The sequence below is a fragment of the Vigna angularis genome, chromosome 4 (assembly GCF_016808095.1).
Source record: "Vigna angularis cultivar LongXiaoDou No.4 chromosome 4, ASM1680809v1, whole genome shotgun sequence".
In the NCBI taxonomy this organism is placed as follows: Eukaryota; Viridiplantae; Streptophyta; class Magnoliopsida; order Fabales; family Fabaceae; genus Vigna; species Vigna angularis.
Window position 1 is genome coordinate 9,759,866 of NC_068973.1, and position 26,354 is coordinate 9,786,219.

Below are 26,354 nucleotides of genomic sequence, written 5' to 3' on the forward strand. Positions count from 1 at the left end.
CTCAATCCCAACCATTCACTTTATAATAACTAGTAGAAATATGAGTATCCGTTTTATTGTTATAATAATAAAATATAATTTTTATCATAATTAGTAAAAGAAATAATATATAAAATAAATGCTTTTTATCATTTTATTTTATATAATTACTTAAATTTTAAATAATTATACAATTTAAAAAATTAAATAATTAATAAACAATTACCAAAAGGAAAATTTGATACAAAATTTTGAGTACATCAAAACAGAATCTTAATAATATATTAGTTTGGCTTTATATTTCTTTTTATCCTTAAATGAACGCGTTGGTTAAAATTTAATTTTATGATATTCTTTTAAATCTTCTACATTTGTAATATTCTTTTCAATATAAAGAAAGATTTATGAACATATTAGAAAAAATTATCTATAAATATATTAAAATTGAAATCACAAAAATATATGATATATATATATATATATATATAGTTACAATTTTATTAAATCTTTAACTTTACAATTAATCAATCTCTCCCATAAAAAAATTATTGACTAATCCAAACTTATTGTATTTGATTTGTGTTTTCTATAGCCATAGATATATTAGTATGGTGTTATTTTCTATAAGAAAACTGCATATAAATATACTGTAGGTTTCCTGTCAACTTTAAAATATTATAATGTTTATTTGCCAATTTCTTTTCCCAACGAAATACGCATGAAAAACTTAAAAAAAATCTTCAATGTCTTTTTAATTTTGTAATCTGCAAAATAAAATGAAATAAATAAATAAATAATGAGCAAAACTACAGTAAATTTGGCAAAAATTTATGTAAAATATATTTTTTAAAAATTGGTAATAATGTTTTGCAAATTAATATTCATAGCAATAGGTATTTTCTTCGTAAAAAATTTCTAAGAAGAATTGGCAGGAAATATGCAATTCTAAGTAGTGCTTGCTTAGTAACTTGCAATAGCTGTCAGTATGTAGACCAGAGCTCCACCCATGTACTTGTTGTGTCAATCCTTTGTTAAGCAAATATGCAGTATTTATTTCTGACATAACAAAGTAAAGAGAAACAATACCATGAATAATTAAGGTTGTAATAGGTCTCACTCTCATGCTTTTTTTTATTAATTTTTTTGCTAGACGCTATAGATATACAAACTTGATTATTGAAAATAATATAGAAAGTTTTTAAGAAATTTTGTCTCAATAATAGCAATAATAAATTGTTTAGCATATTTTCATGATATCGCACCTCTACCTAAAATAAAAACATAGCCAATAGTTGATTTTAGGTCATCAGAATTAGAAATCCAATTTGCATCAGTATAACATTCAATAACAATAGAAAGTTTGGGCTAATTCCATAATTAATAGTTCATTTCAAATACTTAAACACTCTAACGTAGTCCAATGAGAATGATCAAGACTGTGTATATATTTTTCTAATCTACCAATTACATATGCAATATTAGGTCTAAATAAATTTGTCAAATGTAATAAGGAATCAATAATTTGAGAATAAATGCCTTCATCTAAAATTTTATTTAATTTAGTAGATCGGTTAAACCGATGTCACATCAAAATAAATGAATTTTTTGAACAACTTTCCTGCATTAACGAGATTTTGTTAAAATAATGTTATAATCTTTCTTTATAAGCTTAACACCTAAAATAGTACATTTACATAACCAAAGTATTTCACATCCTTTATAATATCTCTATTGCTGCAAAATATTATTATGTCATTTATATATAGACATAAAATAGCATAAACACAACCATTATATTGTTTTACATATACACATTTATCACTATTATTAATATGAAAACCATATGAAAGAATAACTCGATCAAATTTTTCATGTCATTACTTTGGTATTTGTTTTAAATCATATAAAGACTTAATAAGTTTACATACTTTATTTTCTTTCTTTGGTTCAATAAAGCCCTCAAGTTGTTTCATATATATATTTTCTTCTAAATCACCGTTTAAAAAAAATAGTTTTAATGTCCTTGTGATGAATTTGTAAATTAAAAATGCAAGCAAGAACAATCAAAACTCTAGTGGTAGTGACTTTTGAAACAAGTGAATATGTATCAAAGAAATCTACACATTTTACTTGTTGACAACCAATAACAAAAAGTTTTACCTTAAATTCATCTATAGACCCATGAGTCATTAATTTTTACCTGAAAATCCATTTAGATCCAATACTTTTACAACCAAGAGAAATATATGTTAAAATCAAAATTTTATTTTCTTTAAGAGAATTCATTTCATTATTAATAGCTTCTTTCCAAAAAAAAGAACATTAATATATCTCATTGCTTCACCATAAGTTTTAAGATCATCCTTAAACCGAAAAGAATAAAAGTCAAGACTTAAATCTTTAACCTTTCTTTTTCTTTCACTCCTCCTAGGTTCATTTTGAATATTTTTATTAGCATTTTCACTTGAAGGAAAAACTAGAAGCAACAAAAATAACATTATCACCAAAAGACAAACAAATATTAGAGGTATCACAAACAATTTAGTCAATTTATATTTTAAAGGAAAAATATTTCCAATGAAAATAACATATCTATATTACATAAGAGTATTGTTTGAAATTTCATTCACTTAAATAACCAAGAATTTATAAGTAGTTTTATGCAAAGAGTAACCAATAAAAACACATATGTTCCTACTTTTCTATTTTTTTAAGTGATATATTAACATTTGCAAGACATTCTCACACTTTAAAATATTAAAAAAAGTTTTCTTTTTTTTCATAACTTATAAGGAGTTTTTGTCAGAATATTTACAAGAAATTCTATTGAGAATATGGAAAACATAATATAAAGATTCACCCCACATATTTTTAAACAAACCAGAACTTCTAAACATAATCATCACCAAAGTTTTATTTTTTTTCTTTCAGCTACACCACTAAATTGAGGACTATATGGAAGTGTTACTTCATGAATAATACCACGAGTTTCACAAAAATTACTCATTTCTAAAGACATATATTCACCCCTTTATCGGAATGAAAAATCTTAATTTTTCTTTCTAATTTATTTTCTACCTTAGACTTATATATTTTGATTTTTTTTCAAAAAAAAAATCATGATTGTGGTTTACTAAATACACATAAAAATATTTAAATAAATTACCAATAAAAGTAATAAAATATCTTCATCGCATGTTAAAACATCATTACTATCACATACATCACTATGTATAAATTAGTTTTTTTTTTCATACATGAGTAGAAAGACTTTCTTGGTTACTTTGATTGAACACATGTTTCACATTTTTCTTCAAATCAATAGAAGATTTAGAAATAACATCAAGAGACATCAATATTCTAATAGAATTTAAATTTATATCACCTAGTTTAACATGCTACATATCACAACTTTCAACATTTGTAATAATCAAAGAAGAGCTACCAGATATTCTATTAGAAGGAAACATTAGTACATAAAGGGTTTTAGACATCTGTTATTTTGGCCTTTTAACGTCCGATATGTATTCAACGTTTTTGTGGGTGACATTACTCAAACGTCGGGTACGATGCCCGACGTCTATATAGACGTCGGAGGGGGGTATACCCGACGTTTATATATACGTCAGAGGGGTATACCCGACGTCTATATAGACGTCGGATGTGGGATATAACAGACGTGTATATAGACATCGGATGTGGCCATCTCCGACGTCTATTGGCCCTGAAACGTTTTGTTTACTGTAACTCATTGGGCGTCGGTTTGTGCATTGATAGACGTCTATAGACGTCGAGCAATGCATTAATCGACGTCTAATGGGTGTTTATTTTTAAAAAATTAATTTAATTTTACAATAAAACCACACCTGAAAAATAGAAAATTGTCTCAGAACAATATACTATAATATATATATATATATATATATATATATATATATATATATATATATATATGTGTGTGTGTGTGTGTGTGTGTGTGTGTGTTTCATATAAAAAAAGTTATACTTAATGTAAAAAACAATCCAATACCAAAACTATCAAAATATATGAAACGCCTAAATGGCTGAAAAAAATAACTCCTCACCTACCCTGTCAGCCATTTAGGTGTTCGTTAAGAGGGGTCTCGACGTCTATAATATTATAGACGTTGGGGCCCCTCCTAACAGACGCCTAAATGGCTGAAAAAAATAACTCCTCACTTACCTTGTCAGCCATTTAGGCGTCCGTTAGGAGGGGCCCAGACGTCTATAATATTATAGACGTCGGGCCCCTCTTCTAACAAACGTCTATATGCCCACTTATTTACGAAAATGTCATCGATCAATAATTTACTTTGGTTGTTTGGTGAACCGATGTTTGTTAGGTGACGTTAAAGGTCAATTCTGCACTAATGAAAACACATAAGAACTTAACTTACATCATTACAAATATATCATTTACCTACAAAAACTCTATGTTTAGTAATAATAACTATATTGGACTAAAAAACAACTTTGTAACCTTGTTATACTAACAAAGAAGTACTTAGGAGATTTTTTTCTAATTTCAAAAACATGAAAGATTCCATTTAAAATAAGATAATTTCTAGAACTTAACTATAATTTTACTTGACCCTCTTCTAGAACATGTGTCATGCTATCATTTCCCATGTGTGCTTATTTCCTGATATAAAGAAAATAATTTTTTATCAGCAAACACTTGAACATTAGACCCATAGTCTATAAACCAATTATGAGTTAAAAAGATAATTTAACTTAGGATTAACCACATGGTACCTTTCAAATGGGAAATGAGAGGTAACACCCATAGCAATATTATTAGCTTCAGGTTTTGAATTTGACATAGGTTGGTAGTGAAACTAAAAGCAATTTATGGCTAGATGATTAGTTAGCCGAGAACAAAAATAAAACATCTCATTCCCCATATTTTTATCCTTATGTTTATTATTGTTATAAGAAAAGTTGTTCTTTGTTTTACAAAAAGAAGGTTTTTTTGCAAACTTATTTTTATTAAAACCATGTTTTTTTGAAGCATTTTTTATTAGACTTATAAGAGTTCTCACACTTATTACCGTTCTCAACAAGATAAGCTTTGGAAGTAGAGTGAGAATTTTGAACAAATTTTTGAAAAAAACAGTGCTTTTCCTCTATACGAAGACACACAAAGAAATCATAGAGAAATTTCCATACTTATGTTTTAAACTTTGGGTACAATCAAACTATGAAGGAGGCAAATTTGAGATCAAAAGATCTACAAGCATAATGTCAGATAAAATAATATTTTTAATTTCATGTCATAAACAATATTTTCAAACTCATGAATATAATCATAAATAGGTTTATTATCAATCATTTGAAATTCAATTATTTTTTCACAAGAATATTTAGATAAACCTTTTTCTGCAGATCTATATTTGAGATCAAGTGATTCCCATAACTCAATAGCATTTTTGGTATGACAAAATAATTTATAAATATTATCCAACAAAGCACTTAAACTATGTCCATGATAAAATATCTTTATTAGAAGCATCATATTTAGTAGCAGAAGTTGTTGAACCATCACTTAATATAATAGAAGAATTAATAACTTTAGAAATCATAGAAAATAATCCTATTTTAGTGAAACAAAACTTCATTTGTTGTTGCTAATAGAAAAAATTTCCACCCATAAATTTTCCAGGCTTACTTAAGAGTAACTTTATCATATACATAGCAGACATAATATTATCTAGATAAATTTAATAAAGTTACTCTGAATTTAATAGAAATTTTCTGTCTAAGAATATTAGAAAAAAATAAAATAAAATTCTCTTAATAAAGTTCATTACTTAAGAGATCTTTGGCTTTTTCAATAAAAGGAATAATGAAAATAAATTTAATAGAATTTTTCTCTATAAGGATGTTAGAAAAAAAAACAAGAAAAAGACATGGATAAAAAGAAATTGATCAAGACAAAAAATTATTATAATAAACAATAACAATATCAAATAAAATTATAAATAAAGAATGAATTAGAAAGAGCAATTAACAATCATTTTTCTGTGGACTTTCCAGAGTTTTATGTTTAAAGAGAATTAACGCTCTCATTGCACAAGACAAGACAAAAAAATTATGTGCTCCTCTCCCAATATACAACAACATGTAAGATCGATCGAGTACAATGAATGATTTTTCAACTTTATGAATCTAATATTTTAAAAGATTGTATAGAGCACAAGACAAAACACTTTTGTATGAGTTTTGATGTTTTTCTTTTGTATATTTTCCTATGCAAATAGGTAGTATTTATATATATAGAAGAGTTACATGACAGTGAATTGTAATTAATTTGATTTTAAAAATATAGTAATTTGTATGTCCATTGATAAAAAGTTATCATGGTCTTTTCATCAAAAATTATCAAGAATATATATATGGACACGGTTTGATCCTAAACAAACCTAAACATATCATACTTTCTTGGTTGAAATTATACTTTTATAATAATAAATAAGATTGAGTTTTGAAGTATTAATGATTTATTAAAATATATAATTTTTAAGTAAAATACAACAAATTCATCAAATCAACTAAGCAAATCATAACCTTTCATGTATTGTTTTGTTTATCATTTATATAATATTGTGTTAATATACTATAATAATAGACGAGTAAGAAAGTAACAAGATGCATTTATATATTATATATGAATATTTTATTAGATGTTTTATAGACATCTTCAATTAACTTATGAGAATAATTCTCACATAAAACATTTGTATCATATCACAAAGAAGTTTAGAACTAATGAAGGAGTTAATGCTACCTACAATACATTCTTATAAAAGGTGTTAAGCTATACGAAGAAGAAAATTTTTGTAGCTTGATTGCCTACATGACCTTATGGACTTTGTGAGAAACACATTCCAATATTTTCACTTATTGATGTTGGATTCTCGTAAAGAATGTTTGTTTGAATAAAATATAAACATATCTTTATTAATTTTCAATAAATGTTTTTACACTAAAATACAGAACAGAAATGTGTTTCATTTGATATATGAAAGCTTTCTAAAACTACAAATTTCCTAAGACACAATAACATCCTGTGATCTTTGCTTCATCTAATAAGCATAATGGTATCTTATGATAAGTGAAGTCTTCATCAGACGATAAGAACATGACATTAAACTAACATACAATCATGTGAAGATTAATTTAGTAAAATTTTAGTTAAGGTTCTTACACTATCTAATGTCGTGACTATCTTATAAGTTCAAAAGTGTTTAGTAATACAAAATTATTTGTCTATTCTAAATTTCTCAATTAAAAAAAAAAGAGAGATTAAGTAATCCTTTTGAAAAGTTTGAGATTGAGCAATGTAAAAGTATATGTTTGTGCGATCCAAAATGCATTTCCAGATTCAAAATCACATTTTAGATTACATATTCTGAAATATATGCTTACTTTTCCGACACATTATAAATTATACACTCCATAATACACTCTAGTAAACATATTTTGTAATGTGTAATCCAAAACATTTTTCCAAGTCTGGTAACACATCACGGATTACAATCTAGAACATACTAAAAAAACACAGCCAAGTTCATTCCATCCTGAGACACCACACACAATCCCAACAACAAAATGAAAAAATAACTACATCTACATTTATTCAGTTGATGAAGAAGGTGATGTAGGATGGAGCAAACCTTCAAAAACTTCAATAAAAAGAATTATGAAGCAATAGGGAACTCGGTCGGTGAAAGTGAATGTGAGTGAAGGTGAAGGAAGAGTTAACCTTTTCATATTTTATTAAAAATATATTAGGTATCTCATTTTATGGAAGTGTAAGAATAAAAAAAAGGAATAAAGGTAAAAATGACCTTGGTTGTAGGAAGTAGTCCATGTGGGTTTTAGGTCACTTCTTCCAACACTCTTTTTTTTTTCTTGCACCCTCCTAAAATCGTATATTCCAATTTTACTCTTAAAAATTTATAATTAAATATGAGAAATTAACTTCGTTATCTTCAATAGCTGATTTTAAACTCTCTTTTTTTCACCTTTATTCTAAGGTTCTTTTAGTTGTGTTTTTTTTTTTTAAATGAACTCAACTAAAAAAACTTATAAAGGAAAGTGAAGAAGAAAAGTTTGGGGTGAGAGATTTAACTAAGATTTTATCATAAATTTATAAGGATGAAATTGGCTTATTTGATTTTAGTCTTTCATCCTACGCCTCCAATATTTTATAAGCACCTCCAAAAATTCTACTTTTAATCTTCTGACATCTTATCCTGTATCTCTAACTTTTTCAAAACTTTTATTTTTAACTTTAATAAATATTTTTCCATTTTCTTTTTTTTTTATTAAAAACAATCTTCACCTCCTTAATAATAATTTAATTTAATTTAAAATTTAAATATTATTTAAAATAATTTTGTATTTTAATAATTATTAAAATATAATTTATATTATAATAATAGTTATATTAAAAAAATAAAAATAAAATAATAAAAATAATAATAATAATAATAAATAATAATAATAAATTTGATTTAATATATTCAAATATATTAAATTATAATAGAATATTAAAATAAATTAAATAAAAATGAAAATGTTAAAAAACTTATTTATATATTAAAATCCGTAAAATATGCTAATACTTTTGTTTTTTATTTAAAATTTAATAAATATTAAACTTAAATAAAAATTATAATATTATTTATTATATTTTTATATTTTAATAATTTATAAAATATGATTTATATTTTTAAAATAGTTCTATTAAGAAAATTAAAAAATAATAACTAAAATAAGAATAAAAATGAAAATAAAAATAATACTTAAAATCATATTTAATATATTTAAATATATTAAATTATATTAAAATATTAAATTAAATTTAATAATTATTAAAATTTAAAAAAAACAAAATTTTAAAAGATTTGTTAATGGGATATAGATATCAGATAAGTTATGAATCAGATATCCATATTCGATAACGAATGGTTTTTAAAATTTTATTTTATATATAAATTTTAATAATTATTTAATTTAATTTAATATTTTAATATAATTTAATATATTTAAATATTTTATTTAATATAATTTTATTTGTTATTTGATAAATAATTGTTTTAAAATTTTGTTTTTTATTTAAATTTTAATAATTATTTAATTTAATTTAATATTTTAATATAATTTAATATATTTGAATATATTAAATATTTTATTTAATATAATTTTATTTTTATTTTTATTATTTTTATTTTAATTATTTTATTTTTATATTTTTAATATAACTATTATTATAACATAAATCATATTTTAATAATTATTAAAATATAAAACACTCATTTGATTTTAGTGGTGGAAGAAGAAAAAGTGGGGGTGAAGGAAGAAGCGGCCTGGTTTTTAACTTTGGGTCTGGCCCAATTCGTTCAATTGAATGCGTAAAAACGAAAAAAGCGAAACGGAAAGAGATTCTTATTTCTCCAGTACCAGTGTGGTGACTCGTTACTATCCTTCATCGCTCTTCATAACTTCTCAGTCTCCGACTTGGGTATTTTTCTATTTCATTTGTTCTTTTAGCTGAAAAGGTCCCAGATATTTATATACTTGTTTGTTCCAATTCTCTACTTTCTCTTTGTTTGTGCATATGTTTTCTATTGCTTATGCTGTGCGCTTCGACACATCTGTGCTGTAACACTTTCACGAAACCCGACATCAATCTCCATTTCCATATTGCCCTTGATTTAATCACATGGCTTATGCTCATGGTTTGGTTCGGATTGTGTTTTTGTATGAATTAATTGTTTCATACATCTCAACCCTTGTGTTTTCTTTTTAACTTTAATTGTGTCTTTCTTTTTCCTTTTACCAGAAGTCTCGAGAGCCTTTAGCGAACCTCTGTTGAACGATTTTAACTGGAATTAAGAAGGTCTGAAGTTTATAGTTAGATAGACTGATTGCCTGTGTTCGTTATTTTGATAGATATAGAAGCGTAGATTCATTTTTGTTAAGCCTGTTGTTAGGAGCAATGGCTTTGTCTTGGGCTTTTGAATTGATTTCTGTGTGTTAGAAGAAAAGGCTGAAAATTTGTTGATATGAGCTCATTGTATTGGGTTTACTTATGGTCTTCATGGACAGACGAAGGTCAATTCCAGTGATTTTATTCAGAATACCCCACCCGTGCATTTCTGTCAGACAGATTGGACTTGTTTCGTAGGAGTTCAATGTTGGGTGGAGTAGATAAATTCTCTTTTTTCTTTTTTTCTTTTTCTTTTTACTTGGGAGATTGAGGGCGGTTGCTTGCTTTTTTGGCCACCCATTTTTCTCTTCTTTTGCATCATTTCTTCTTTTGTGGATGGTTTAAATTTTCTATGCTCTCCTCTTGATATTTCATTACTTTTATCTCCAACAGGGAAATCCATTAAGCATATGGTACATGTATTTCTATTGAAGTTGCTAGAGTTATATGCATTACTGCATTTTATTTGCTTGTATTATCGTTGTGTGAATCTGTCAATAGTCAGTGTCCCTTTGTTATTTGACTCTTACTGGTTTACATTTGCAATCTTCAAATGTTTGGTCTGCTTATACAGTGGAAATTATTTAAGTTGTGATAAACATGGGAAAAGACTCTAAGCCAAAGGAGTCAGGAGGGAAGGGGAAGGGGAAGCAGGCTGCAAGTGGAAGTGATGAGAATGCTTCTAAGGGAAAAGGAAAAGGTGGGAAAGGTGGAGATGGGCTCGGTACTTGCACTTACGTAAAAGGTAAACAAAATTCCAAGATACAATTGTATCCATCATTAGTTCTTTTCAACAATGATTTATTTTTTGGCTTTTTATTTCGTTCAGCTAGGCATATTTTATGTGAGAAACAAAGTAAGATCAATGAAGCCTACAAGAAGCTGCAAGATGGTTGGCTCGGCAACGGAGATAAGGTCCCGCCAGCTGAGTTTGCAAAGGTATTTTTCTTTTGGAGGTCATACAATGAATTTTATTCTTGTTTCATTTTTCAAATCCTTATTTTGGTTTTCTGTTCATAAGGGAGCTTAGTTAAATACAGAATATTTTTCTTCCCCCGCAATCTGTTGTAAGTAATGTGAAGTTTGATGAATGTCTGTACATTGAAAAGTATAAATACGAATCTGTTCATTTGCAATTTAGTCTAGAGCACATATTTTGGTCAATTATTATAAAAAATATTTCGCTTACCACAGATAGCTCAAGAGTATTCTGAATGTCCTTCGGGAAAGAAGGGTGGAGACCTTGGATGGTTTCCCCGAGGAAAGATGGCCGGGCCATTTCAGGACGTTGCCTTCGGCACACCTGTTGGCGCAACTAGTGCTCCTTTCAAATCAACGTATTCTCTTGCCCTTAACTTTAATTATTCTGATTACCAACTGTGCTCCTTCACTTCATCATTTTGGAAGACTTGCCAATGTTTACTTGGATGATGTTGCAGGCATGGCTACCATATTATCTTAAGTGAAGGAAGAAAGAACTGATTCCTGATTAAGAACGAAGCTGAACTTCAAGGACATCAGAGTACTTAATTTTATGATATAATTATCTGCTTTCTCTCCTTTTGTGGTTGTGGTTGAGAATAGAAACCGACAGTTTCTAGTATGTGTATTGATTTTGCTTTCTCATACTTTGATAATTCAGAGAATATATGTGAATGTGGATGGTTTTACCTCTTTTTGTGACGTATTACTGCTTTAATACCAATCATGTAGACCCCCAATTTCATCTTCGAGAAAGATTTATATGACCGCTATTAGGATATCACTGTTAACCATATATGTCTGCATTTAAAACATACCATTCACAAACATAGTCAGCATACTGCAATAGGTATGTGACTTTTACAATCAAATCCAACTTATCATCCATGAATTCAATCAAATGTATGATATACATCACTATATATGCATAGCCTGTGATATACATTAATATTTAAACCATTTAGTGTTTATATAGTCTGATAAAAAATATATTTTATGCAAGAGACGCCAATTGCTGACCAAATTCAATTAAAAAATTATTCTAATTGCTTTCTGGTTGAGGTTTGCTAGGTAAATGTAATTCTATTGTGTAACTTCATCTAATTTACTGTAACATTCATCTGATTCATTGGGTGAATTTGAATTTGCTTAGCAAATTTAGGCCTAGAATTGGCCTTTACTTTGGAGTTGAAATTCATTAGCTAAGTCCCAATTTTCTCAGTGAATTGTAAAACCAGTAGTTTTACATCTACAGAATCAATTTTAAGACTTGTGAGAATCATTCTCTCCATTCCAACCAATTCATGATATTTAAATACACTCATATCACACACATTTCACGTTCCAACAAGCATTTCAATCCAAAATGATCTTTAAAACTCAATATTCTATTCAATTAGATTGCATCGTCATTCCAAACCTAAGTCAATTCAATACAACTAAATCTAATTTGTCGTACCAAGTTTCAAACCTCAAATTAAAGTAGTTTTCCACTGTAACATTCCCCATGTCTCAGGAAATCCCAAAATGACCATCCAATATTCCAATGATCCTTAATTGTCATAATATTTCATAAATTTCAGAGGCAGAAACGTAGGCGCCCATTTTAATTTCTATTAAACATAAATCAATATGCCATATTTGATCAAGAATAACTTCTTACATGGAAATTATTCGTATTCCAAGTAATACTTTGAAAGAGTTGAAAATTCTTTAAAATTCAAAATACTCCGGAGCAACAGAATCAAACAATATAATATATTAGTTAAGAGTTAAACTACTTGAGAGAGTAATTTTTTCATTCAATCGAACAAATAATGAACTCTTATATAAATAAGAATTGACAGATTTTCTTTTAGAAAAATCATTATTCCAAAAATACGATTTTGAAAAAAATAAGAAATTGAGTGAGAAATTTATGAAGATGAGAGAGAGTAGAGTTAGAGAAATGATGAAAATGAAGAAATAATAAAGAAGAAAAAGAAAACAAGAAAAGGGAAAGGGCGGATTACGACTCACGAGTCTTATAAAAGTTGATACTTAGTTAAATGGAACAAAAACACGATAATCTTACCCATGAAGATATCAAGAGATCGAAGAGGATATAGAAATAACCACATTGAAAAAAAAAATAATTACATCAAAAGATAAAGATATCGAAGGAAAAATTAAGAAATGAATAGCTACAAATAAAATCGAAAAAAGGGAACTGAAATAAAGCTAGAATGAAGTGAACATTAAAGAATGATTGACAAATCAAGAAATGCATTCAAATAAGGCGTTCGTTAGATAAAATTGAAAAATAGATTACTCGAAACCGAAAGAGAAGTCGATACAGTAACTACCATAAAAAATGGACGTAGTATAACTGACACAACATGATGTTTTTAAACAGTTATTATAAATTATGTAATTTTTCATTTATTTTACATAAAATAGGAAAAATATAAATAAGTTGTTCATATTTAAAAAATGAGGTGACAAATTATACATATATTATGAGATTGTCGTGAAGAGAATAATGGCTAATTTAGTAATAATGTTTGTTTTATCATTGTTAATTTGTTTTCCTGTATTTACATTTTTAGCGCTTGACATTTTCAGTTTCTCAAATACTTTCACATTAATCCATCTTCATTTTCTTTAATTTTCTTTACCATATTTTGTTTCTATTCTCGTCATTCTATTTTTATCTTAAAAATATAAAGAAATACGATTATTGAAAAGAAATACATTGTAATTGGTATTCACATAAAAGTAACTTAGTGAATTAAATTTATTTGTGAAATTGATCTACAATGTAAATTGTTTATAACAATTTTGTGTTAATTTTAGAATTCTGAATTAAAACACTCTCTAATTTATATTAAAAAATAATTATTTACAAGTCTTATGGACAGAATTTACATTAAGTTAATTTAGTTGACTTAAAAAAAAGTTAAATAAATATCAAATCAAAAATTAAATATGAAAACAAAGATTTTTTTAATTTAATCACAGTTTATATGTCAAGAAAAAATAATTAACTTCATAGTTAATCTGATCTATGTTGAGTTTGTGTCTAAGTCTGACTTTTTAAAACCGTGACTCAGAATATGTTTAGTTTTTACCACTTGAGGTGATTCTAATGCAATTAGATGTAAAGAAATATAATTAAAAGAATGGTTAAATATGTTTTTCGTCTCTTAAGTATCACACGATTTTGGTTTTAATCCCTATTCAAAATTTTGATTGCTTTTATTCCTTATAGTTTTGAAACTAATGCTATTAGTCCTTAAAATTAGATGATGTTAATTTTTGTTTGATATGGCTAACGGCGAGGCCACGTCTTATGCCAACTGTCGTGACACGTTGATTGTTTCATTTTTCAAGTTGAACCTAACTTCGTCATCTACGGCGACCCGGAAGCTTCCCGTCTCTGCCCCCTCGCCCTTCAGCAGCACCGTGACCAGGAATGTGCCGGCATTGTCGCCGTTCACGACAACCTTTTGGTAGGCATCAACAGAATAAAATTGCATTCAATTTAATTACTTAAGCCATTCCCAAATTTAACAGGGCTCGCTTGATCTTGTTTGAAGTGAAACATCCACATTCAGTCCAATGTGACTGAAGTTCCATTCCATCCAAACGACACTGCTCTCTGATCTTCATGGTCCTTGACTTACCAATCACATGATCCACACGTTATACCAGTATATACCGGGTCGCTAAAAATCATCACTCACCACTCTCTTCGAAATCTAAATAACTAAAACCATAAAACTGGACGCCAAATCTAAACTAATCCCTGTGAAAAAAGTTCCCATCTTTCCCACCATTCCAAACACAACAATTCAAGCCCCCCAAAACAAAACCCTAACAGCAGCACAATCACTCTCTCTAGACAACATCACCCTTAACTCCCAAATCAAGCTCAAACCAACAACTACACACACAAAAACAAATTAAACCTAAACCTAACAATTTCCGAAACAAAACAAACCGAGGTACAGTACAACTTTCCATCAATTACGAGTACAAAAAGCAGAATAGAAAATGATGTCAAGAAGAAGAGTGGAAAATGAAAAACAGCAAGTGTGACAAACTGCTCGAGCTTGAGGGTGAGTTGATGCCAGAGCTTCTTCTAGTACGGTTCCGCGAGCGAATTGTACCATTCGGCGAGCTCAGGGTGCGCGTTGTGCAACGATTCCAAGTATTGCAGAGCAGCCATTACGATTGACGCAAGAGAGAAACCCAAAATCCTAAATATAGAAACTTTATACTGGCCACAGTGACGATGTCGGTGCCTTCTTGACCATGGTGCTGGAGGGCGAGGGGGCAGAGACGAGAAGCTTCTGGGTCGCCGTAGATGACAAAGTTAGGTTCAACTTGAAAAATGAAACAATCAACGGGCACGACAACTGGCATAAGACGTGGCATCGTCGTTAGCCATATCAAACTAAAGTTAACGCCGTCCAATTTTAAGGACTAATAGTACTAGTTTCAAAACTATAAGGACTAAAAGCAATCAAAGTTTCGAATAGAGACTAAAACCAAAATCGTGTAATACTTAAGAGACGAAAAACATATTTAACCCTTAAAAGAAGAAACTTTGTTAAAAATAGGCAGTTACATTCTCGAAGAAAAACCAGTCATCGAGGAAGTTAATATTTCAAACCTAAATCAGTACTATACTCTACGCAAGTGCATCCAAATATACGCAAGTCACATGTTACCTGTTATCCTAGTCATTCCAATAGATGCTAATAGATTATACACTCAACCGAAACATAGTAATGACGAAGAAAATTTTCTATTTCATGATTTCTATAGGAAACAGTAAAAAATTCAAACCAATAACCAATTCTATAGTACAACAAAATTTGCAAAACTTATGAGTTATGACAGTCATGAAGGCATTCATGACCGTAGCAACTTATTGCGAACTAAAGCTGTCTACAAGCTTAAGACCCCAGCTCATATCCTCACAGTGCCGTACATGTGGAACAAGTGCACCAGTATCAGTTCCTCTCTTAGCCTTACAATCATAGAAGGGAGGAGCATGGAAGCATGGCTCCATTGACATGGCACGTTGACAAGCAGGATCAGGGGCTGTTCCATTCTCTGGCTTGTACAGTATCCATGGTTTCAAACCTCCAAGCCCCTGTGCCACATAGCCGAAAGTAGACCACGAGCTCGTGACCAACGCGTCGGTCAAGCTCAATAAGTACATTTCTGCCCAAGCTTTTTGGTTGTGCCTCTTCTTCTCTGTTTGTTGATAACCTTCATGGCTTGGCTGGTAAATGCCAATAATTTCTCCTGTCGCAGTAGGATGTTCCCAATACATGTCTCTCACTTTCTCAAAATAACCAGAGCTCAACGATGTCATCAGTACAGCTTTTGACTTCGGCTTTCCGGATGAGTGAACAAAATCACCCTTTCGATTAACATCAGGCAAAAGATTCTCCTTCAAGGTGCAAGCTAAGATCTGATCCAACACATGTTGAAATGGACCAGTTCCAGTTTCAAACACTCTTATCTGGATGCCTAATTTTTCATCAGCATTAGCTAAATAAGCTTGATAGTATCTAATAACAAGTCCCCATACTTTGTTGGTGGGGTGGAAAAGATATCTACTCAAGAAATGAAAAATTGTTTCCTTGTTCGGAAAGAGATCACTCAGTTGCTGCTCAAACGATGGCATCAAGAATAGAGATGGGACAAAATAATTATCTGTTCTAACCGCTAACCATGGTACTTTCTGAAGAAAAGTTTGGTCTTCATCACAGAAGAAAAGTTTGTCTTGATCATCATAGTCATGTGCTAGATGAAGATAGACAAAAGAGGGCACCGTGGATTTTGTAGTTGCTTTATTTTTCAGCTTTTTTCCGTAACATTGATCAGATTTCTGATCAAATTTGGAAAGCTGACTGTTGAGAGGGAAATCAGGAGGGATAAACCAGGAAACATGTGGAAACGGTTCACAAAAAAGATCTACCATATCAACTCCAGGATCAACCAATAGAACACGATTCGTGAGGAGGGCGTATAGAAACGCAGAAGCTAAGGTCAATATCCTATTCCCTAGCCCACTATATGAAATCCATACCACATATTTACAAGCAGGGGAATCACTTACATGACCAGACCTGAGATCTTTCACCGTTTTATTATAGGATTCAGTGTAAGGTCCACATTCCTTGTGAAGAGCTTCATATTTTCTCAATCTAGAAATAAGATAAGGTGAAGGATTTCCTGATAGTCCTTTCCCATACGAGGCAGAATGGTACCTGCTGAAGCAAGATCTTTCATCGAAACCACCTGCTAAAAGGCCACCAAGTAGTTTATCTTTTTGCAACTCAAAAGAATCAGATACGTCACCTACAAGCCAAAGAAGAAGAATTCCATTGTTAAACCACAATATTCATCCATGCACATAAGAAGAAAATCAAATATTTAAAACATCTGGAAATGGGAAAATCAGGTCACTACAATAATAGCAACATCAGAAGTCATATTCCTCTAGGTTAAATCAGGTACATGAATCACATAGTGCTTTTGAACTCATCTAAAACCTAAGTTCTCAGGGAAAATCAGTTTATTCATTTACAAAACTACAAAAACACTCGGAAAACATCAAGTTCTCTCTTTCATTGAATTCATGTATGCTTCCTTAAAATTTTGAGTTTGATTCTGACTCAATCGAATAAGTTTTCTCGTGTAACCCCACTTATGTATATTACTTTGATTTTGATTATTATAAGATCAGCAATACTACTTCATGTCAATGTCAAAAACGAAACATCAAATAGAACGAAATTCGCAAGACTAAATATTTAAAGATGATCGATCAGACTTATATGCCATCTCAAATTTTTTAGTTTGTACCTAACTCAATTCCAAAAGTTAAGTCACAAGTCGACATTCACATACAGTATTGTAGCCTTATCAACAGTCACGGTGGGATCTCCAACTATTATTAGCTTTTGCACCGCATACATTTGACGAAGCAAAAATGTAGAGAAAACCAGAAAAGACTTATAGGTTGTGATTCATCAGAAACAAATCCAACACAGCAGACACATTACACAAAACAAAAACAACCCACACAATTGAACAAGATCTAAAGTCTATCAAGTTGAAACAGAAATGAAGACCAAATCATAAACTAAAGAAGAAGAGAAGAAGAGAAAGAAACCTTGTTGAGTTTGTTTGAGTTGGAGCAGAGCTTTTACAGTTGGAGATGATTCGATGGGAGGGTGTGGGAAAAGGAACGTGAGGGAGAAAACGAATAGAGAAAAAAAGAGAGAGAACGCCATGAGACGCGTGAGAGGGAATTTCCTGGTGGAGCGCGTGTCGGAATCGGAATCTGGAAGGCTTTCTTCGTCGTGACTGATGTTGCGCCAGTGCCTCTTCATGTGCACTGTGGGTTGAATTCGACCTCAGTTATGAGCTGCTTCTTCCCAAACACTGTCCTGTGTTAGTTACTCTTACATCACTTTGGAGTTGGAGATCTCTTCCATAACCATAACACCACTCATCATGCCACAACTCAAGTTTTGACTAAACCAGTTTTACTCTTATTTTACAAAACTTAATTATTTATTTAGGGAAAAATTACATTGTAAATTTATGGAGGAGACACTACTCAAACGTTATGGTAAGTTAATTTTATATATTTTTAAAATGAAACATGCTTACTATTATGAGATATATAGTAAAATATTGAATTACTTTTAATGAATATGTGGTTGTTTGTCTTCTTCAAATACATGTACTGAATAATATGCCTTTTTCTGTTCATTTATTTATTTATTTATTATTTGTCCAATGGTAGAAATATTAAGGTTGGAAAATTTTACTTATAGCAAAATATATTATAAAGGTTAGTTAAATAATATATATATATATATATATATATATATATATTCTATTTTACTCCACTTTATAACTATAGTTAAATAAAAAATTTATATAATCATAATTATAATAAATGTTGTTATATTTTTTTCTAATTTATTACTTTTTATGATAAATTTTTTCTTATACTTAATTAATGAAACACATACGCAGAATGTTTACATTTTTTTATATCAATTAAAAATAAAATTATTGTTATTATCATAAAATTAAAATAATTCTTGTAACTTTATTGCAATTAGTTTTTATTTATTTTGTAAGTAGTTTTATAATTAAAAAATATTAAGTTAAAGAAATGGTCAATTAAAAAAAATTAAAAAATAAGATTGATAAAATATTTATTTAAATTAAAAAAAAATATTAGTTTAAAGAGTTAAATTAAAAAAAAAATATGAAAAAAAAATTCTTTATATAATTATAGATATTGACCATTTTGTTTTTAATTTTAAAAAGAATAACGGATGTATTTTAGTATTTTGTCCATAATTAACAAAAACACGTTTGTCACTGTCAACTCATGATAATAACATGGATTGATGTGTTAATAACATGTTATTAAAAAATAAAATGTACAACGTTATAAAAAGATAAATACAAATCTGCAACCATTAAATTCAGTAGAGAATGAAAGGTGTAAGAATTTAGAATTCAGAAAATGGAAAATAGGTGTGCGTAGCTGAGTGGTCGATCGATTTTTGATAGTAGTATATAAATAAATTTTTCAAAACTTTGAGCCACTTTTTGCATGCACCTATTCTCTTCAACCTTCCTGAGTTTTTCTCCTCCTTCTCTCTAACTTCTTTCTTGAACTTCACATGTTCTCTTCATCTGATCAACAATTAGGTGGTGCTTGAGTTTTCTTGGTGTCAAGAGCTTTCTTTCGACCGATCAAGTGGTTGTTTGAGCTGGTAAGTTCTTCTTCTTCTTAGAAATTCTGTTTTCTGGCACATGCAAGCCAAGTTTCTGGTTACATGTGTTTATCATCTTCTTATCTTAAAATGCTGATCACATTTCTGGTCTTGTGGTTGGTCTATTTTCATCAATCCGTGAACCTTAGGTTTCTAAGATTTTTGGTGGTGAGAAAGTTTCTACACTGAGAGTTTTCTGTCCAATTAAGAGGTAAGGGAAACTAACTAATTTAATTACTTGGTTTTGATGTATGAAAATATTTTTTGATGATTATGCATTGTGTGTAAAAATTGAATGATTGGTAAGAATTGGTGTCGATCATAATTTTGCAGACATTCTGCAGAATTATGTTGTTTGATGAGGGTCTTTCATTGACTTCTCGGTTTTCTTTGGTGCTCGGTCTTAACTGAGTTCTGCTATTGTAGATTTTCAGTTAATGACCGATCGGTATTATGTTAATATTCAATTGAATATATCACTCGATCTAGTAATAGCTTTTGATTGTAAACTGTGTTCGATCTCTTTAGTCTTATTGTTCATGACCTTTCAGTCTTAGTTGGTAGTGGTAAGTTTTGTACTAAGCAATTCCTTCTTGATAGTGCTCGATCTTGTATTAGCAGTTATGCTAGTGTTAGCGCTCGATCTTGTACTAGCAGTTATGCTAGTGTTAGTGCTCGGTCTTGTACTAGCAGTTATGCTAGTGTTAACGCTCGGTCTTGTACTAGCAGTTATGCTAGTGTTAATGCTCGGTCTTATACTAACAATATGCTAGTATTAGCACTCGGTATTATACTAGCATTTATGTTAGTGTTCGCAATCGGTCTTATTGGGTTGTGTGATCTCTCATTAGCGCTCGTTCTTATACTAGTGCTCGATCTCGTACTTGTATTAAGCTTAAATGCGTTAAGTTTAATTTATAGGTGTTCGGACTAAACTGTAGGTGTTCGTCTTAGGTTATAACGCTCGGTCTCGTACTAGTATTTTGTTTAGTACTAGCGTTCGGTCATGTACTGGTACACAGTTTGGTAATGGTGTTCGGTTTGTCATAAATAGTGAGTTTCCGTTCGGTCGTACTCGAGGGTTGTGTTGTTGTCGTTTGGTTTTCTTCTATGAATGAATATTTGGTCTTTAAATGTTATTTTCACTGTTCGACTCTGATGGATTGAGATAGTTGTATTGATCTATTGTGTATGGGAAATTTTATTGATATTTCAATAAGGCATATGTTTCAAGTAATGTGGAAGAGAATTCCAAGGAGGAATGTCTCAGTGAAAAGTGTATTGAAGTGGTAAAGTATGAAAATGGACAGTGAAATTCATGGAGTTCATCCTGATATTATGATGATTACCAATTCTCAAGTAGAGATGGGTAATGGCAGGAGGTCCTAGCCCATAGGTTCTTGGGTGAGTTATAACGGACTAACCTCGGGTGGCAGCTGATGGTTTTCTAGTTACTACACCACCCGAGTGCATGAACGACCTCAAGCTACATATTCATACAATTCGGATGGTCAAGTCAGGTGTCCGGTTTATGCATGAAGTATAGTGTTCTATTGTATATGCTTATCTGTATTTGTTTTGGTATGTTGTAGTGTTCGGTTCTGCATTGGTTGTACTTGTACGAAATGTATGTATGTTTGCACAATTAAATTACATTAGCTTACCCTTATTTCCTGTTTTGTCCATGTCTTTGTTCGGCTTTTCCTATTGCGATGATCACCCTTTTTGGGTGTGAGCAGAGGGGGAGGAGTGTACGTTGGAGCAGGAGTTGGACGACGAGAATCCTGCTGTTTAGATTATGACCGTTCGGTCATATTACTGTTTATAGTTTTTGGTTGAACCGTTCGGTTGAATCTTAATCCTGTATTACCCGATCGGTTAGGTGTATAGTTTGGGGATGGTGTAAAACTTCTGTAAAGCTTTAAATTTTATGGTTATTTTAGGATAATTGTAATCTTATTATAATATCTGTAACTGCCCTACAATATTATTATATAATAACTCCTTTATATGGTTTTATGCTATATATTTTTGGGATGTTACATGTAACATTGTAAATATATAAGGACAAAATCTACATTATACAAATATGAAGGGAAGTGTGCTTGAGAAAATACGAGGAAAGAATACAAATAGGAATAAAAGTTGATGAAAGTGTTGATATTTAATGTATTTGAATCTTATACTAAATCATTTTTAATTTTAGAAATATCAGTAAGTTTTAACTTTTCTAAACTATAAATACTCATTCTTGTATTAGAAGATATTAAGAGTTTGATTGTTCATATCCACTCAACTATCCTTTATTTTCTTACATATTATAATTTTTTATTGTTTATCTCTTTCATCTGCGAAAGATTTTATATATTTCAATAATAATTATAATTTGTCATAGATATTGATATTAATGTTATTGATCTGAGATTCGAGAAAATTCAAAATAATTTATAGTATAAGAATGCATAAAATTTTAAATGATTCTTAAAGTATTGTATGTCTAGAAAGCTACAATAAATGCATTTAACATAGGTGTTTGGTAATTGTTTTGTATTGATGGGAAACCATTAAGGGAAGTATTTAAGGTATATATATCTATTTTTGCATCATATATCATTTTGGGTGCACGCCTGAGTGGTTGGGTGCAGGGCGTGTGCGCGAAAGGCAGGGTTTGATACCTGTTTACTGCTTTAAGTTGATGCCTTTTGTCCTTATGATTTTAAATACATTTTTCAATTTGATGGTGGTGGTGGTTGTTGTGGGGATGGTGGTGGAATTTAGGTTATGGATATTTGGTGAATATTAAGTTATTCAAGTATATAATTTGGTAATATATTCCATAATATTTCCTAAAATCTCAAAATCCTATGTATGTGTATATTAGTAAGTGATATCTTTTGGATTAAAGTTAACTAGTTATTGGATTTTATGATTTTTATTTTACAATAATTTATTGGTTTAGAAGAATTATACTATAAAAATTAAATCATATATTAACAATAATCTATTAGTATTAACAATAATCTATTAGTATATTGACAATAGAAAGCAATGAAAACTATAAAGAAGTAAAAATTATTGACGAAATGGATATCTTTTCCTATGATAATCTTTATTGTGATAATAAGAACATTTTTTCGATTTATCCAAAATTGATCGATTCATTTTGTCATGGATTTGAGTAGTAATTGGTCTTTCATATGCCTCACTCCACATTTTAGGGCATGATATGAAATTCATACCAGTATAATTGGATTAATAATCTTCATTTATTAATGGATAAAATTGTACTTGATAAACCTTATTTATGATGTCAAAGCTATAAATAGTATTGATAAATTTCATTAACAGTACATGAGAATATGCACAAACAACTATAATGTGACTACAAGGAAATAAATTTGCTTGAAAGCGGCCACAATCATACCACCATTCTTTTAATTTGACACTACGAAATTGGTGGGGGTTTGATATTTCTTACACCTCAAGTTTTGAATTTTCTCTATCATGGACATGACAAAATGTCATTATTATTGATTTATTTTTAAGAAAAGAAGTAATGTCTTACGGATATTGATGAGTAATAAGAAAGTTTGGGAAGAGATTTCAATACAGTAAATAATGAGGCTGCCAAAGTCACATTGAGATGAAGTTATAAAAGTAGTAGTTGATTGGTCATCTAAATATGTCCATTTTATTGCCTGTAAACATAGATAAATCCAAAATTGTCTCCACGCTATTTTGTTCTTTCTAAATTGTAGCCCACCTAAGGGAGGTAGCGTATAATAAGCTACAATTTCCAGAAGCAATCCAACGTTCATCCTGTATTCCAAGTATTATCGTCCAAGAAATCTCATCAAGGTATATTAGTAGAAATCACAATGCTCCCTGAGATAGAGGTTTAAGATACAAATCCAGTTGTTCCAAAGGCAATTCTAGCATCCAGAGAGAGTAAGCATGATAGCAAGTAGTCATGAATGGCTTATCCTTTGGACTACTCAAACAGTCGGAGAGGCTACTTGGAAAGAAGCAAAGAGAATCAAGGAGAAGTTTCTTACCTTTCTCTTGAGGACAAGGCAAAATTTATATGGGGTGAGATTGATAGGAACCCAATTCCAAAAGATCCCAAACCCCTTGTATACCCGTATGCCAATGATTAGTCAGATTCATTATTACAAAACAAAACAACCCATAGGTAAGGTGGGGGTGAGTCAGTTAAAGGGAAAAAAAAACTCTATTATTTTCCTTTATTCGATCAATCATACATACCGATAGCATTCGGTATAAAAAACACTTATGGATCACGGGGCAATATCATTGAAAACTCATTCGCGAATTCTTGACTCTCATTTTTATCCGTATACTAAACTTCACTGTTGAATCTTGAATTGGCTATACTTGTCATATATAAGTTATTACCACTTCTACCGTTCGAATGTGTAGTTTGTCTCTAGCCTGTTTTTACCTACAATAACAATGGTTGAACTGGGAGCAGAAAAGAAAAGAAACTAAACAACTTTGCGGGATTAGCATGTACATAAGTAAGCTACCTCTCATTGGTGCTTAATAGGATAGAACGAACTTGGCAATCAACCATAAGCTTCAATGGAACATCATCGCTTATCTGTCATAAAGGATGATCGCCATCAACGATCAGAAATTCACCAACCCCACTTTCCACCTCAATTGAGCTACTACCAGGAGCTCTTGAGTGTTTTATCTGATTCCTCACAAGTATCTTGTTGTTCCACAAGCCTTTATTTGCATAAATATTAGACATAGCAACGCTGTCACCTACAGAGCCAGGATCCAACTTGAGTAGTTTGTGCCTAACTTCGACAGCTAACTCTAATTCACCGTGAACACAGCAAGCTCCCAACAAGGTTCGCCAGACAATCACACTTGGTGGAATTGTCATCTCCATAATGAAGTCATGGGCATCTCTCAGATGCCCACCTCTGCATAAGAGATCCACCATACAGCCAAAGTGAGCCTCTTTAGGCTCTATACCATAAACTTCACTCATGCTTCTGAAATGCCACTTTCCTTCCTCAACCAACCCTGCATGGCTGCAAGCCATTAAAACTCCAATGAACGTTACGTCATTTGGGGTCATGACACAATCTCCCTTGTCTCTACCTGAGCTCATTTCTGAAAAAAGTTGAAGAGCGTCACTTGCTTGCCCATGGACTGCATGCCCCACGATCATGGAAGTCCAAGTTGTGATATCTTTCTTTTTCATGCCATCAAACACCTTCCTAGCCGTCACAACATCCCCACATTTCGCATACATGTTTATAAGAGCATTATCCAAACACAAATCTCTGTTCAGCCCTGCTTTACACCTGACCAAGGCATGAATCCATTCACCCATTTCCAGTGCCCCGGTCTCAGCACAGGCAGAGAGGGCAACGGTCACAGTGACTTCATCAGGTTCCACATTGTTCCTTTGCATCTCTTTGAACAGTTGCAAAGCTGTCCCAGGCTTGTGGTTGTCAACATAGGCGGATATCAAAGAGGTCCAGCATATGGTATTCTTAGAGGGTATTTGAACGAACACTTGGTGTGCATCACGTAGGTTGCCACTCTGGGCGTAGACTTTTAAAAGGGATGTCTGGAGTTGAACTATGGCTTGGTACCCAAGTTTTACGATGAGGGTATGCAGTTGTTTTCCTTGGGTGGAGGAGTGTTTGTTGTTGCAGGCTTTGAGGGCATAAAGCAGAGAAAAACTGTCAATGGCGTTGAAAGTTGGTCTTTTTCTTAACAAGGATCTGAAGAGGAGAAGCACTTTGGTGTGCCTATTGCATTCAAGGTGATTCCTAAGGGTTTGGTTGGGTTTTGGTGGTTTGAGGCCAATGGGGAACTCAGCTTTGTGATTGCACGTGGACATGGAAACATGAACCAACCGGTTCGCACAGCTTCCAAGCAAAGAGTTGAACCATTTTAAGTGTGTCATGAATATCACACGTTCAGTTCTCAGTTCTGCGATGTTATGCATGTATACAACTCACTACCCTTTACAATTAGGGATGGCAAAAAAATCTGCGTCCGCGAATAAAATCCGTGACGAATAGTTGATATCTGCAAATATTTATTATCCGCAATTCATGGGTAGTGAATATTTTAATACCCGCTTATAAACACGTCGGATGCAAGTATTATATTATTCGTATCCGCAAATACCCACAAAAAAAAATTTAATTTATATTTTATTAAGTTAAATTTAATTAAAATTAACATTAATTTATAATTTACAAGATTAAATTTAATTAAAATTGAATTTAAATTTAAATTTAATTTATATTATATTTTATATATTTTTTGTAATTCTATTTAAATTATTTTAATAATTTATTAAAGTATTTTTTTTTTAATATTTGCGGGTATCCGCGGATATCCACGGGTATCCGTGGGTTTTAAAATATCCGCGGATATTTTTTAAACAGGTATCCGTGCGGGTAACAGGTCGGGTAGCGGATGAATTTTTTTTGTCGGATCGGATTGCAGATAGACACTATCTATACCCGACCCGACCCGTTGTCATCCCTACTTACAACACTCATTTGATCTCAA

The 26,354-nt window shown here is 30.7% G+C and overlaps 3 protein-coding genes across 5 annotated transcripts; 1 reads left to right on the forward strand and 2 right to left on the reverse strand.

The window, feature by feature from the left end:
- The first annotated feature begins 9,397 nt into the window (after window positions 1–9,397).
- Window positions 9,398–11,679, forward strand: LOC108330737 (uncharacterized). 3 transcript variants are annotated; one of them, XM_017565260.2, is made up of 6 exons: window positions 9,469–9,528; window positions 9,850–9,906; window positions 10,571–10,741; window positions 10,826–10,935; window positions 11,191–11,333; window positions 11,436–11,679. In XM_017565260.2, the coding sequence occupies exons 3-6, from the start codon at window positions 10,597–10,599 to the stop codon at window positions 11,476–11,478; spliced, it is 441 nt and encodes a 146-aa protein (XP_017420749.1). In that variant the 5' UTR covers window positions 9,469–9,528; window positions 9,850–9,906; window positions 10,571–10,596; the 3' UTR covers window positions 11,479–11,679. The 3 variants fall into 3 exon arrangements, with proteins under 3 accessions (XP_017420750.1, XP_017420748.1, XP_017420749.1); XM_017565261.2 differs by lacking the exon at window positions 9,850–9,906 and having other exon boundaries at window positions 9,398–9,528; window positions 10,586–10,741; XM_017565259.2 differs by lacking the exon at window positions 9,850–9,906 and having other exon boundaries at window positions 9,402–9,528.
- A 4,071-nt stretch (window positions 11,680–15,750) lies between these two features.
- On the reverse strand, window positions 15,751–18,522 carry LOC108330671 (galactoside 2-alpha-L-fucosyltransferase). Its single transcript, XM_017565178.2, has 2 exons — window positions 18,155–18,522; window positions 15,751–17,337 (listed from the first exon to the last, which is right to left on the reverse strand). The coding sequence occupies exons 1-2, from the start codon at window positions 18,372–18,374 to the stop codon at window positions 15,893–15,895; spliced, it is 1,665 nt and encodes a 554-aa protein (XP_017420667.1). The 5' UTR covers window positions 18,375–18,522; the 3' UTR covers window positions 15,751–15,892.
- A 4,932-nt stretch (window positions 18,523–23,454) lies between these two features.
- LOC108330211 (putative pentatricopeptide repeat-containing protein At1g74400) lies at window positions 23,455–26,084 on the reverse strand. The gene has a single exon (XM_052877017.1). The coding sequence runs from the start codon at window positions 25,777–25,779 to the stop codon at window positions 24,409–24,411; it is 1,371 nt and encodes a 456-aa protein (XP_052732977.1). The 5' UTR covers window positions 25,780–26,084; the 3' UTR covers window positions 23,455–24,408.
- Window positions 26,085–26,354: the final 270 nt, after the last annotated feature.

What these genes read in the sequence shown, in the direction of transcription:
- LOC108330737 (XM_017565261.2), top strand. Translation starts at nt 10,597, where the DNA reads ATGGGAAAAGACTCTAAGCCAAAGGAGTCAGGAGGGAAGGGGAAGGGG. An exon ending in CGCCAGCTGAGTTTGCAAAG is followed by an intron (nt 10,936 to 11,190) that starts GTATTTTTCTTT and finishes CGCTTACCACAG; the next exon opens with ATAGCTCAAGAGTATTCTGA. An exon ending in AGTGCTCCTTTCAAATCAAC is followed by an intron (nt 11,334 to 11,435) that starts GTATTCTCTTGC and finishes ATGATGTTGCAG; the next exon opens with GCATGGCTACCATATTATCT.
- LOC108330671 (XM_017565178.2), bottom strand. Translation starts at nt 18,374, where the DNA reads ATGAAGAGGCACTGGCGCAACATCAGTCACGACGAAGAAAGCCTTCCA. An exon ending in ACTCAAACAAACTCAACAAG is followed by an intron (nt 17,338 to 18,154) that starts GTTTCTTTCTCT and finishes TTTGGCTTGTAG; the next exon opens with GTGACGTATCTGATTCTTTT.
- LOC108330211 (XM_052877017.1), bottom strand. Translation starts at nt 25,779, where the DNA reads ATGCATAACATCGCAGAACTGAGAACTGAACGTGTGATATTCATGACA.